Genomic DNA, 12727 nt, shown 5'->3' on the forward strand with positions numbered 1-12727 from the left:
AGTATATAGGGCCTGGACGAGGACATTTTCTCGTTCATCTTCCCCCCATCACACCCACTTTTCAGCTGAGAACACTGAGGCTCAGGACGCCTAAGTGGCTGGCTGAAGGTCTCCTGGCTCACAAGTGGCCAAGCCAGAACTGAAACAATTGTCTTACCGTATAGCTGGAATTCTCAACTCTCCACCCCTGCTGTCACACAGTAAAGCAGTCAAGACATAACTGGGATGGACACATTCGGTGACAATAAATTAAAAATAAGCCTGACTGCTTGGTCAGCATGGAGAGATCCAGGCACCTGGTGAAAACCGTGGGTACTCTACGAAGCACCCTCATGTCCCCACTAAGGTTGACAAGGCCATGAGATAGGGTACACACAGATCTAAACAAACACAAAACTGATGTCTCAGGGGAAGTAATGCTGAGCCCAGCACCTTATTGCCAGGGGGACAATTTAGAAAAAACAGTCCCAGCCAAAGATGCAAGAAGAAAGCAGGTCCTGCAGCCAAGCGGCCCTCGGCCCTCAGGGCCAGATCTTTTGGAGGTCCCACCCTCCTGAGCTCCAGGGAAGATGCCTGACACCTGAGAGACAATCAGCAATGGTGTCGTGTGCCATGGAACTTCATGTTCTTGGGTCTGTCGTGTTCTATGCTCCTAGTTTCCTGGTCTATGACTTTAGGAGTTTCAGCCTCTGTTAACTAGTAGAGTCAACCTCGGCCTTCCCCACCTCTCAGTGCTCTAAACATCAGCTATGCAAGGATGTGGGATACGAGGGACAAGTGCTGGGTTTTATTTATTTTTTTTTTTTGAGACAGAGCCTCAAGCTGTCGCCCTGGGTAGAGTGCTGTGGCATCACAGCTCACAGCAACCTCAAACTCCTGGGCTCAAGCGATTCTCCTGCCTCCGCCTCCCAAGTAGCTGGGACTACAGTTGCCTGCCACAACACCTGGCTATTTTTTTGTTGTTGTTGCAGCCGTCATTGTTTTGGCAGGCCCCGGCTGGATTCAAACTGGCCAGCTCAGGTGTATGTGGCTGCCACTTTAGCCGCTTGAGCTACAGGCACCGAGCCAAGTGCTGGGTTTTAGAGTGAGCCCGAGAGAAGTTTAGTCCCCAAGTTGTGTGAATACAAACCAGTTTACAAAAGGCAATTAACAGGCAGGGAAGAGCATGGCCACTGCATCAGACTTCCTGATTTTAAATGCTGGCTTTACCTCCTGCTAACTGGATAATTGCAAGGGTGTTAACATCTCTGGACTTCTATTTCCTGGTTTATAAGTGGGGTGATGCTGAAAATAATCTACTTCATAGAGTTGTTGTGAGGATTAGAGTTCAAATGTCAGTGTCGTTGGATGGGGGATCCATAGAAAGGACTTAACTGTGTAACTCATGGTAAATGTATGCCCATCCGGTAGGTCAGGCAGGGCAGCACTGATTCTTTGATTAATGCATCTTCCAGGGTAGAAGCTCTTCTAGAATGAAGTCAGCCTTATGTAGTTGGTGTTGAGGAAGAAACTCATAAATCATACAAAGCAAGGTTGGTATGTGGCAGCTGGCTCAGCAGCAACCCTTGGCCCAGCCTGGCACACACCCACCCTTTGCCCCAGAGGGTCCATCACTGCCCAGAACTCTGTGGCAGACAGTCTGCTGAGCAGAAGCCAGGCCTGCAGCACACAGTTCTCTGAGCCTTCTGCACCAGTTCGTGGCCTGTGGACCTCAGTCAGGGGACCAGAACTCCAGTCATCAAAATAGTGGCTCTCAATTTTGAGCAAGCATCGGAATCTCCCTGGCTGGCCCCACCTGCAAAGTTTCTGACTCAATAGGTCCAGGTGGGTCCCAAGAGCTGGCATTTCTAATACTTCCCTGGTAGTGCTCAAGACAGTGGTGTGGGGGACTGATTTTAAATCTAGATATTTATCTTTGTGGAAGTTTCTCCTGACTGAGCCTCCACTCTTCCATAAGGTAAACATACCAGTATCAGCCTCATCAGGGTGTATATGGTAGCCTTATCAAGATTCAGGGTATTGGGCGGCACCTGTGGCTCAGTGAGTAGGGCGCTGGCTCCATCTACCAAGGGTGGTGGGTTCAAACCCGGCCCCGGCCAAACTGCAATAAAGAAATAGCTGGGCATTGTGGCGGGCGCCTATAGTCCCAGCTACTCGGGAGGCTGAGACAAGAGAATCAACCTAAGCCCAAGAGCTAGAGGTTGCTGTGAGCCGTGTGACGCCACGGCACTCTACCAAGGGTGACAAAGTGAAGACTCCGTCTCTTAAAACAAACAAACAAACAAAAAATAAACGATTCAGGGTATGCAGAAAGTGCTCCATCTCTGGCAACAATACATTGCCAATGTATTGTTGAGAACTTAGAAACAACTAATAAGTAGGAAGATGAACTGTAAATGTACCAAGCTTTCAAGTGAGGGGAAAGTGAACAAACACATACACAGTGCTTTCTGTATGCAATGTACTAATTCCTGCATACAAGCATGCTTTATCATTAAACACAAAACAAAATGAAGACAAAGTGCTTTATCTTTATCTTTAATTAATTCATTCAGCAAACACACATCTATCATAAGGCTGAGAAGCAAGCTCTGAGCTGTGGCCGTGGGAGGTGTGAAAGAGGCCTGGTTCTCGTCAGTAAGGAGCCACAGTCTAACAGAAAAGATGAGACAAGACTAGAGACGACAGGTGCACGTCACAGTGCATAGAGGAAGATGGTGGCTAAGGCTGCGGAGGAACACTCAGAGCTCTGAAGAGGCAAGCTTCAGAGATTCTTCTGATAGGGGGAAGATCAGGAAGGGTTCCCCTGTGGAAGCTGCATTTGTCTGGGAAACTGGTTAGCATTCAGCCCACAGAGATAGCAAGGTGGGGGCACAAGGAACCACAAAAGCACAAACAGGAGAAAGCAGAAAGCAACTTTAAGTAGGACCCAGGTCATTCTGGCTAGATGGCAGTGTAGGGAAGAGAGAGTGGGAGGTGAGGTTGGCCTGGCTGGCTAGTGTCAAGTGCTAGACAGCCTTGACCATCAGTGATTCACAGGACTTTTCCAAGATCATTCCATGTCCTCCATGGTGAAGTGTTCAGCACACCATTGAGGGCTTGATGATGAACATGATAATGACACACAGACATGAAAGTCTGCACGGTCTTTGAGGGCAGCCCCCAGGGGCTCTTGCTGCTTTCAAAGCCTGTTCACCTTCACAGCATCTGACAGAGTGAAAGAGATCAGTCCCAAGCCCCACCTGATGGCTGGACCAAGGACACTGCACAGCCAGGAGACAGCCCCTGGTGTCACTCTGTTGCCACACAGGCCACCCCACCACCTGCTGCAGCCTGATTTAGCCATAACAAACCCCTACTCTTCCACCCCTCCAGAGACCAAGGCTCAGGATAGGGTAGACAATCCCTACCTAGGAAGCAAGTTCTGGGCCAGGAAGCTGGAGCTCTGTAGCTGCCCAATAGGGCTGTGGGACCTACAGCCCACCCACAGGGCGAGAGACTCAAGATCACATGACTAATAATCATGTGGAAGGGTGGGGATGGGTCTTTAGAGTCCACTAGTACACTCTTCCTTGTGCCTCATGGGGTTGAATTCAGTAGGAGAGGGCTGTCCTCTGATGGCTTTAGAGCCTCAGTCAAGCTCAGTATTCAGATAGTCCAGCTGCCAGGCAGTAGAGAGTAGCCTGTCCCCTGCTCTGTCTCCAGGTCTTTCCTAAGTGCCTGGCAGTGAAGACCTCTTACCATGAAAGAAGCTGCCCAGTCCCTCTCCCTTCTGGAGGAAAACTGACTCAGATCATCACAGGGGACACACAAATACCAAACACATTGAGAACATTGTTGGGAATGAAACTTTGTACACTGTGAACTCAGGCCTCTCCCTTTCAGGTTTCCTTTCCCGTTCCCTAGTAAGAGAGGACCACACCCTTTCCACAGCTGGAAAACATTCCCCATGGGCCTTGGCCCTCCCACACCCTACCCAGCACGGGCCTGGGGTGCCAGAGCCCTTGGAAACAGTGCTATTGTTCTGGTTATTTTTCTCAATTGCGAATGGAGAAATCCCCCCCCTGAGGGGCCGGGGGAAGACCCAAGTCACAGAGGCCCAGGGACTACTCTCTGCTGAAGAACAGTGGCTGACCCAGTGCAGATGGCCTTTCCACCACCCCGCCCTGTGTGCCAGGGACTCTCCTGCCAGTCTTGTAAGGCCTACTGCTAATGGCCTGCTCAAGGGCTTTTGCTGATTCCTTGTGGACTGGCTAAAGTCTGGCAGCTAAAGCTCCCTGGAAGAAGGGGGGTGGGAGAGAAAATGGGCCTAGGGGGAGTAGGTTTGGAAGAGAATAAGCAAGAGAGCCAGATTCAGAAGGCAGCACCAGAACTTTCAGGCCAGGAGTGAAAATAGACAGAAATGGAAAAGGGGTCCAGCCTGGCCAGGAGGCAGTGGGCAGGGGGGCTGTGCTCCCTAGGAGGATAGAGGGATGGAAGGGGGAATGGAGACTGCTGCCAGGGTCTTCTGCAGTGACTTGCTTTGAAGGCGAAAGCTGGATGGCATTGCCAAGTCATGTGCCTTGCAGCCATCTCAGGCTTGGCTCCAGCCCTTCAGGCCTAGGGGTCAGAAATTCTGGGGAATCCTGATTGGCAGCCCGAAGGAGGTAGGGGTTAGGGCGGAAATGGCTGGGTCCAGAAGTCAGTGGTGCACTGACCTGCCAACTGCAGTTCATATGTGTGTTGGAGCAGAGTTTATTTTTACCTGGGTTTCTGGTCACAGAAATGATGGAGGTTTTCCATGGAAACATTAGACAGAGCATCTGCTCCCCAATCAAGCAAGGCTAGTCTAGTAAGATTCTTGTTGTAATTATTTTGTTGTTTTCACCCAGGAAAAGTGTCCTGCCTGAATTTTTCTCACTGCCTTCTTGTATGGTAGAGGAGAGGGAGGGGAAGCTCTGAGGGCACGGGGCTGGCTCCCAGGGAAGGCAAGTGGGGGGGTGGGGGGTGGGCAGGCCACAGCCATTCAAGGAAGCCCTTTGATTTCCATTTCCAAGCCCCAAGTAGTGTCCTGTGATGAGGCAATTGGAACATGGACTCAGCCTGGCTGGAGTTGGTTCCTGGGTTCTGGTCCCAGGCTTGGCTAGCAGCAGAGTCACCTGCTGGCTGCCCCCAGAGCAATCCGTGGAGGCTGAGGGACAAGTTTTCAGGGGGCATGCTCAGTTTCACTCCTACAGCCTGGAGGGTGGTGCTGAAGGGCGTGGGCTGGAGTCGGGAAGGAAGGCGCTGGTGCACATGAACATGTAAGAAGTGGTTTTATTCCAGGTGTGTGTTTCATAAAGACAAGGTCCTCAAGGACAGGTAGTGGCACATGCTTTGGTCAAGAAGAGGAAAAGCAAAACCAGAATAGGGCTGAATCACCACAAAGGACAGCCGACCGGTGCAGGGCCTGGTGTAGAGTGATCACAGGAAACGAGGGAGAGACCCTCTCAAAGGCCCCCTGAGCAGTGGTCCTCTTACATTCAAGAAGAGCAGCCCACATTCCCCATCACTGTAGGTCCATGCCCAAGCATAGCCCAGGCCTTGTAGCCCATCTTCTGGAGAGATGCCTTTGCCCTTGTCCCAGTTCTGCCCTAAGCTGTGGCAGGAGGCCTCCCGGTTGAACAGGGCATCCAAGGTCCACAGATGGCATTGGTGAAACATCACAACAGAGGCCTGGAGCAGTGTGGACATGGGGGCAAAGAGCCCACCTGCGCTGGTGAGTCCAGGGGGGCATGTGGTTGGGCACTGCTGAGAGGATGCTGGTGAGAGTCAGGAGGTTAGAGGAAATTGCTGGAGAACTCTCCAGAGTGGCTGCCTCAGAGCATGGACACCTGGCTCCTGACCCAAGGGCCATGTAGAGGGAGTGGGCCATGTAGAGGGAGTAGGCCATTACAGTTTGGGCACACCAGGGAGGGAGACTGAGTCAGATGGCAGGTCAGATGGACAGTGACTCCAATCCAGAGCAGAGGTTCAGACCCTTTGGAGATTAGGGACCTCTTTAAGAAGCTGGGGAAATCCATGAACTCTCTCCCCAGGAAAATGCACATATGCCCATATATGCAATATTTGAGGGACAATTTCTGGAAATTCCTAGACCCTCTGGAATCCATAAACTCCCTAAGGGTATGTGGATCACTAGTCTATGAAAGATTAGGGGCTTCTAGGGTAGATGTGTACACCTCAAACTGGTTTGCTTTAGGGAGGAGACCACCAGGGATCCTGATTCCAATAGTCTTTTGCCCAAAACCACACTGCCTGAGCTAGTGGGATGGGGAAAAGGGGCAAGGGAACAGCAGAGGTGGCAAAACAAGGCCATGGGATAGATGTGGTAGTTCTCAGTGGCTGTGAGAACAAAGTAAAGGTTCTCTACACAAACAGCAGCCCTCAGCCAGCCTCCCAGCCAATGCAGTAGCTGAGCCTTTGAGAAAACCCTTCCCGTCACAGGGAGTGGAATGAGGTTGAAGTTTAGCCTTGGTAGCTTAGCCCCTAACAACTTAGTTCATGCTCCAGAAAGGAGGTCCCATTCTTCCCAGACACTCTGACCCATGATGCTGGATTGGCAGAGATCTTTGAGAAAACAAGAATTGAAAACTACAAAGGAGGAATGGGCTGTGCATCCTCCCAGTGGGCCCAGGTAGTGGGGGAGAGGGGCAGGGCACCAGCTTGGGCATTAAGGCCCAAGACTCAGTTCTCAGCCAGACATAGGGCCAGAAAAGTATGGAGTCTGTTTAATAAACTGCTCCAAGTCTTCTGCTAATGGTTCCTCTGTAGCCTCTTGCTAAAAAATGTGGGTTGGAGAAGCATGGCAGGATAACATCCTGGCAAAGAGACCTGGTCTTCTGATGCTTTCTGCTCTCCCACCCATGTTTTCTTACGTATCCATGTTTTGCCCCCAGGATCTCATCCCTCCCACACCCCACCCAGCATTCCCTGGCTTGGCTCTCTGACAGGTCCTCCCCTGCCTGTTCCTCACCTGCCCCTCTCCTCTCCTTCCTTCTGTTCCCAGCTTTCGGCTTCTCCATCCACATTGCCCACTTTCTCCTCTCATGCCTGTCCCACAGGCAGGCCTCAGGACCAACTGGACTCTTTTTTTTTTTTGGCTGGGGCTGGGTTTGAACCCACCACCTCTGGCATATGGGGCCAGCGCCCTACCCCTTTGAGTCACGGGCGCCGCCCAACCAACTGGACTCTTGTGTGGGCTGCTGTCCTTGTCCTCCTCAGGCAACAAGGGGAGGGCCCACACACCAGTCTGGACACCAAGAAGCGCTGAGAGAGAGGACAAAGGGCCAGGGGCACCTGCCAGTCTCTGCCCAGCAAAAGTCCAGCACCCTGACCATCTCCTCTCCCCGCGCAAGGCTGAGATGGTGGTACAGAGGGTATCGAGGCATGCCCTCTGCACCGTCTTGGAACAAGCTTTGGAGAAACGTGGTGGTGAGGCATTTGCTGATGATGCTGGCAGAAATGTGAGGGGATGGAAACGGCCTGCTCTGCTCTCCCCCATCCTTCCAGTCCCAAAGTCTCATGCAAAATGTATAGGAGGCCCCAGGGCTACCGTCATGTGTGTGGCAGCAACTGCCACTGCTGGGCCTGGGCATCAGCCTGACATTTGCTGGTCACCAGCTGGGCAGGCTTCATCTCCAGGCAGAGGCCACTGACTGAATGCTGGATGAAAGATCCTTTTCTCCTCCATTTCTAGGAGGAAGGGAGAGGGAGATGAGAAAATAATGACTACAAATAATAGCATTGTGCTTTTATTTCACATGTATGTACACAACCCTGTATATGCATGCCTAGGACACATCTCTCATTTCAACCAGTCTGTGTGTCTTTATATAAGAGGCTACCCCCAGCTTCCACCCCCAAACAAACTTTAAGACCTATCTCCCCCCATAGGGCTCTGGCTTCTGCAGGTTGGCATGAAGTTACTGTCTAGATCAGAGGAGGCAAAGCAGAGACCCACAGTGTTTATTTAAAATGTTGAGGACAGGCATGGTGGCTCACACCTGTAATTCCAGCACTTTGGAGAACCAAGTTGGAGAATCACTTGAGCCCAGAAGTACATAACCAACCTGGGCAACAAAGCAAGACCCTGTCTCTACAAAAAATTTTAAGAAATTAATTAGCCAGGCATTGTATCCCACCAGTGTAGTCCCAGCTACTTGGGAGGATGAAGAGGGAGGATCATTTGAGCCCAGGAGTCTGAGGCTGAGCTATGACCTGCCCTGCATTGCAGCCTGGGCAGCAGAGCAAGACCCTGTCTCTAAAAAATAAATATAAAATAAATAAATGAAATCTGGCTTAGTTGCCACAGACAAATCTGCTTATCCAGCCTCTGCTTAGATTTTGGGCCCAGGTCCTTCTGCGGCCTCAGCTGGTGGGGGCTGAGGATTTGCTCTCCGCTCAGGATGGGGTTCTTGCTCTCCAGTTTGCAGTGGTTCCTGCCTGGTCTTGTCTTTTCTCCTACAGGGGTTTCCCCAGAAGCTCCCTGTAGGCACTTCAGTTTATGAGTCCTGGCCTAGGTGAATCTTTTACTTCCGCAATGAGCTTTCTTTTTTTTTTTTTTTTGAGACAGCCCCAAGCTGTCGCCCTGGGTAGAGTGCTGTGGCTTCACAGCTCACAGCAACCTCCAACTCTTGGGCTCAAGCGATTTTCCTGCCTCTGCCTCCCAAGTAGCTGGGACCACAGGCGCCTGCCACAACACCCGGCTATTTTTTGGTTGCAGCCGTCATTGTTGTTTGACAGGCCCGGGCTAGATTTGAACCCGCCAGCTCAGGTGTACGTGGCTGGCACCTTAGCCGCTTGAGCCACGGGCGCTGATCCTGCAATGAGCTTTCTTCTTCCAGCAGCCCTAAGCTTCTGAACTGTGAGGCCAGCCGCTGTGATCTCTAGAGGTAACTGGCCATTGATTTTGCAGGGATTGGGTGGGAGGATGGAGGAGGAACCAGAGTTCTCCCATCACAGAGTCAGAAAGGGGCTCCCAGATCAGTGCTTTCACTTCCTGGTACCTCCTCCTCCTCTGGTTTGACAACAAGGAGAAGAGCTGTTCCTGGAGAACATTTTGGAAGGGCGTGGATAAGAGAAGGGATGAGAGGCTGAGACCCAGGTTTCAAGGCTCAGGAAGAATAACTAGTGAGATAGGTCTATTTTTGGCTTCTCTCCTATTTCTCTCCCATGTAGCTGTCTCCCCTCATCCATCTTTCTGCCATTAGAGGTGGGAGTACCCACAACCATGTGAATGGAACAAGACCATGTTCTTGTTGGAACACTGGGGCACAGAGGAGAGCCACACCCAGCTGCACGGCCAGGGCTAGGGCTGCAAGGGACATAGGTGGGCAGGGGAGGAAGCCAACCTGGGATGTGCACACAGGGTGAAGGCAGTGGTGGGGCCTGGGCTTCCCTTGGGAATGCAGAGCTGTGTAGTGAGGCCATGCAGCAGCCTCTCCGAGCCCACATGGTCCCAGCAGAGAGCCTAAAGGTCGAAGGCTTTTGGCTCCCTGAAGCTCACAGCATCCTGTTTCTTTTTGCTTTTTAGTCCCTGACATTTACCTCATATAGGCCAAATGTCCAGCAAAGCCCAGCTGGGGAGAGTGGCTGTGCTTGCCCCGGAAGGGCATACTGACCACCACTATGGGCCACCACCTCTGTGTTGCAGGGCCTGCCCCAGGGCTGCACCAACCATGCTTGGTGCTGTCCCCGCATCCAGCCCTCCACAGGCAGTGGCTGACTCCCTGCTCTTTCTCCCCCACTAGATCGTAAGTTCCTTGGGGGTCAGGGACCATGTCTTTCCTTCATCTTTGTGGCCAATGTGATTTGCACATTTTCTGGCACAAGGTAGGCATCCAATGCAGTTGTTTTATGATTAATGAATGAATCACTTAATCATTATGAGATGCTCCCCAAGCTGCAGGGGAGCGCACTCTCACTTCCTACCACTACTGTCAGGCATAGACTCAGGGCCCCAGACTCTCCTGGGCACTCAATTCTGGGTCTGGCCAGAGAAACAAAATCATGTCACATGCTCTCCCATCTCCACATACAGGTTCTTACAGTTTCCCTACAAGACAGGGCAGGGGAGGGAGCCCCTTATTTCAAAAATAAGGAGACTAAGGCTCTGAGAGGGGAAGTAATGACTGAGCTGGGACCTGCTGACCTATCACACCTGGTCTAACACACAGGAGCTTCTCAGACACAGGGAACCCAACTGGCCTTGACAACAAGGAAGCCCAGATTCCAGAAGGCATTGTCAGGGGAAGAGCTGCTCACCCTGTCCTCCTAGGAGGGGAGGGATGCAGGGGCCCACAGTGCCATCAGGAGCCTGGCAGGACTTGCAGAGGTAGAATGGATGGGGCCAGGGTGGTAGGCTGGGCTGGCACAAAAGGGAAAATGGACAACTGGACCCCAGGAGAGGTATTTGAGTAGAAGCTGCCTGGGAATGTTTCCTCAACAGGGATTGGTGGGCATGAGCTTAAAGCTACCCCCAAAGAGGTGGGTGCTCTAGCTTGGGGGAAGACTGCACTGGCCCCACTGCAGGGTAGGGCCGAGGAAGGACCATACCTTTTCAATCAGATAGTGCTTCAGAAGTGTCCAGCAGGCCAGGGCATACCGGTCCTTCAGACACACATGCGTGTGTACACGCACGCTGGAGGGAGTGGACCTGGCTGCTTTTCCAGAACTTAATAGCAAACTGTCAGTCATCCCTAAACAGCTGACCCAGGCAAACAGAAAGCAGGTGAGAGGGAAACCTCCCTGCAGGCAAAGCAGAGAGCCAGACACCCTCCTGCACATTCCCTGGCACCAAAGGCAGGCCGGCTAGGCTCAGGAACAGGGAGTTCTGCCAAGAAGGGTAACAGGGGAAGGGCTGGAAAAGCCTCTGGCCTGAGTCCCATTTCCTGGGCAGCAGAGGAGGGGAGCTGCATATAAGGGAATCCAGTATCCAGTTCCATTCTGTCACTGGCTGCTGTGGACAGTGAGCAAGTGACTTCATCTCCTGAGCATTCTTCTTCAACAGGGTGGCTGGACCTGTCTCTCAGGACTAATGGGGACACTGGATGAGAGTGCTGGGCAAATGAAAAAGGCAGAGCTCATGTGGGGCTGGTCATGGGGCTTGGACATCACTGTACCTATGTCTCAGTTTCTCCAGTTGGCCAGCAGTCAAGAAGTACTTTTTTTTTTAGAGACAAGGTCTTGCTCTGTTGCCCAGGCTGGAGTGCAGGAAGTGGCATGATCCCACCTCACTTCAACCTCAAACTCCCAGGCTCAAGCAATCCTCCTGGCTCAGCCTACCGAGTAGCTGGGACTACAGGTGTGTACCACCATGCCCTGCTAATTTTTCTTTTTTTTAGTAGAGACAGGATCTTGCTGTGTTGCCCAGGAAGGTCTCACACTCCTGAGCTCAAGTGATCCTCCCCCCTCAGCCTAAAAGTGCTAGGATTACAGGCCTGAACCACGGTATCATTCCAAGAAACAGTTATTGAGCATCTACTATGTGCTGGGTTAAGAATGTGGGCCTAGGGCGGCACCTGTGGCTCAGTGAGTAGGGTGCCGGCCCCATATACCGAGGGTGGTGGGTTCAAGCCCAGCCCCGGCCAAATTGCAACAACAACAACAAAAAAAAGAATGTGGGCCTAGGAATCACACTGTCCTGGATTTCAATTCCAGCTCTATCCCTTCCCAAATGTGTGATCTGACATACAGTATATTCAGCAAACCTTAGTTTACTCATTTATAAAATGGGTATATTACTTAGGCCTATATCACTGGGTGGCCAGGAGGATTCGATGAGATGCTCTATTTAAAACTCCCAGCACAATCTCTTGGTAAAAGCTGCCACTTCTTTGCACTATGGTGGTTATCAGAGGCTAGGGATACAGCAGGAACTGGCAAGTAGTCCCTGCCTTCATGGAGCTCACAGCCTGGCAGGTGTATTGTTTATATTGTTTAATTGTATTGTTTAATACAAATACTTACCTGAAGAAGTATTTCCTCCTGAGTAAAATTTCAGGTCAATTACTTGAAGAAGTAGTGACCTCCTGCTGGAGGGCTTGTTTGAGCCTATACGTCTAAACCTGGGGCTCTTGCTAGGGTCTGCCACCCCCACTGCATGCTCCCCGGGCTGCAGGCCACCTGTGCCCAGGGACGAGGAGGCTTACCTGCTTGCCTTCTCTCGGGTTGCACATCTGCAGTATGACCGGGGACCCTGGGGAGGACATTAAGGTGGACGTGGCAGCCAGGCACTTCCCCTGCTGCTGAATAAGATGGTCACTGAACAGCCATGCCTGCCACACAGGGACCAGAAAGACCAGATCAAAAAGGACAGCGATGAATGGACAGGTAGATGGGTGACAGAGCAAATATACTATATATGTTTGTAGAATTTTCTACAAATAATTATAGAAGCTAGGGTGCATGTATGGGTATTCACTACACATCTCTTTTAATTTCCTACATGTTTGAAACTTTTCATCATAAAATGTTGGGTAGAGGAGCTTAGCGGGAGCTGGCCAGAGGGCAGTCAAGGATGTACCAAGGGACACGGGGGAGGGGGAGAACAACAGGACACAGGACATGGGCAGCTGGGAGCTGGTCCATACTGGAGTCTCCATGACCTGCTCTAGTCCGAGTGTGGGGGTAACATGCCTATCCTGCACCTTTGTGCAAACAGATGTCACGGATACCCTGCCACCCGTCATACCAGCTGACCACAGCT

General features: G+C 51.6%; 1 protein-coding gene across 4 annotated transcripts in view; it reads right to left on the reverse strand.

The window, feature by feature from the left end:
* Nucleotides 1-5281: 5281 nt before the first annotated feature.
* GALNT16 (polypeptide N-acetylgalactosaminyltransferase 16) overlaps nt 5282-12727 on the reverse strand; it is an 89785-nt gene continuing 82339 nt past the window's right edge. For 3 of the 4 annotated variants that reach the window (XM_053602774.1, XM_053602773.1, XM_053602772.1), the window contains exons 15-16: nt 12171-12296; nt 5282-7713 (exon numbers count right to left, since the gene is read on the reverse strand). In XM_053602774.1, the coding sequence (XP_053458749.1) occupies nt 7576-7713; nt 12171-12296 (264 nt within the window). In that variant the 3' untranslated portion in view covers nt 5282-7575. The remainder of the gene's footprint in view (nt 7714-12170; nt 12297-12727) is intronic. The other variant, XM_053602775.1, reaches the window with a different exon arrangement.

This window comes from Nycticebus coucang, chromosome 9 (genome assembly GCF_027406575.1).
Source record: "Nycticebus coucang isolate mNycCou1 chromosome 9, mNycCou1.pri, whole genome shotgun sequence".
Lineage (NCBI taxonomy): Eukaryota > Metazoa > Chordata > Mammalia > Primates > Lorisidae > Nycticebus > Nycticebus coucang.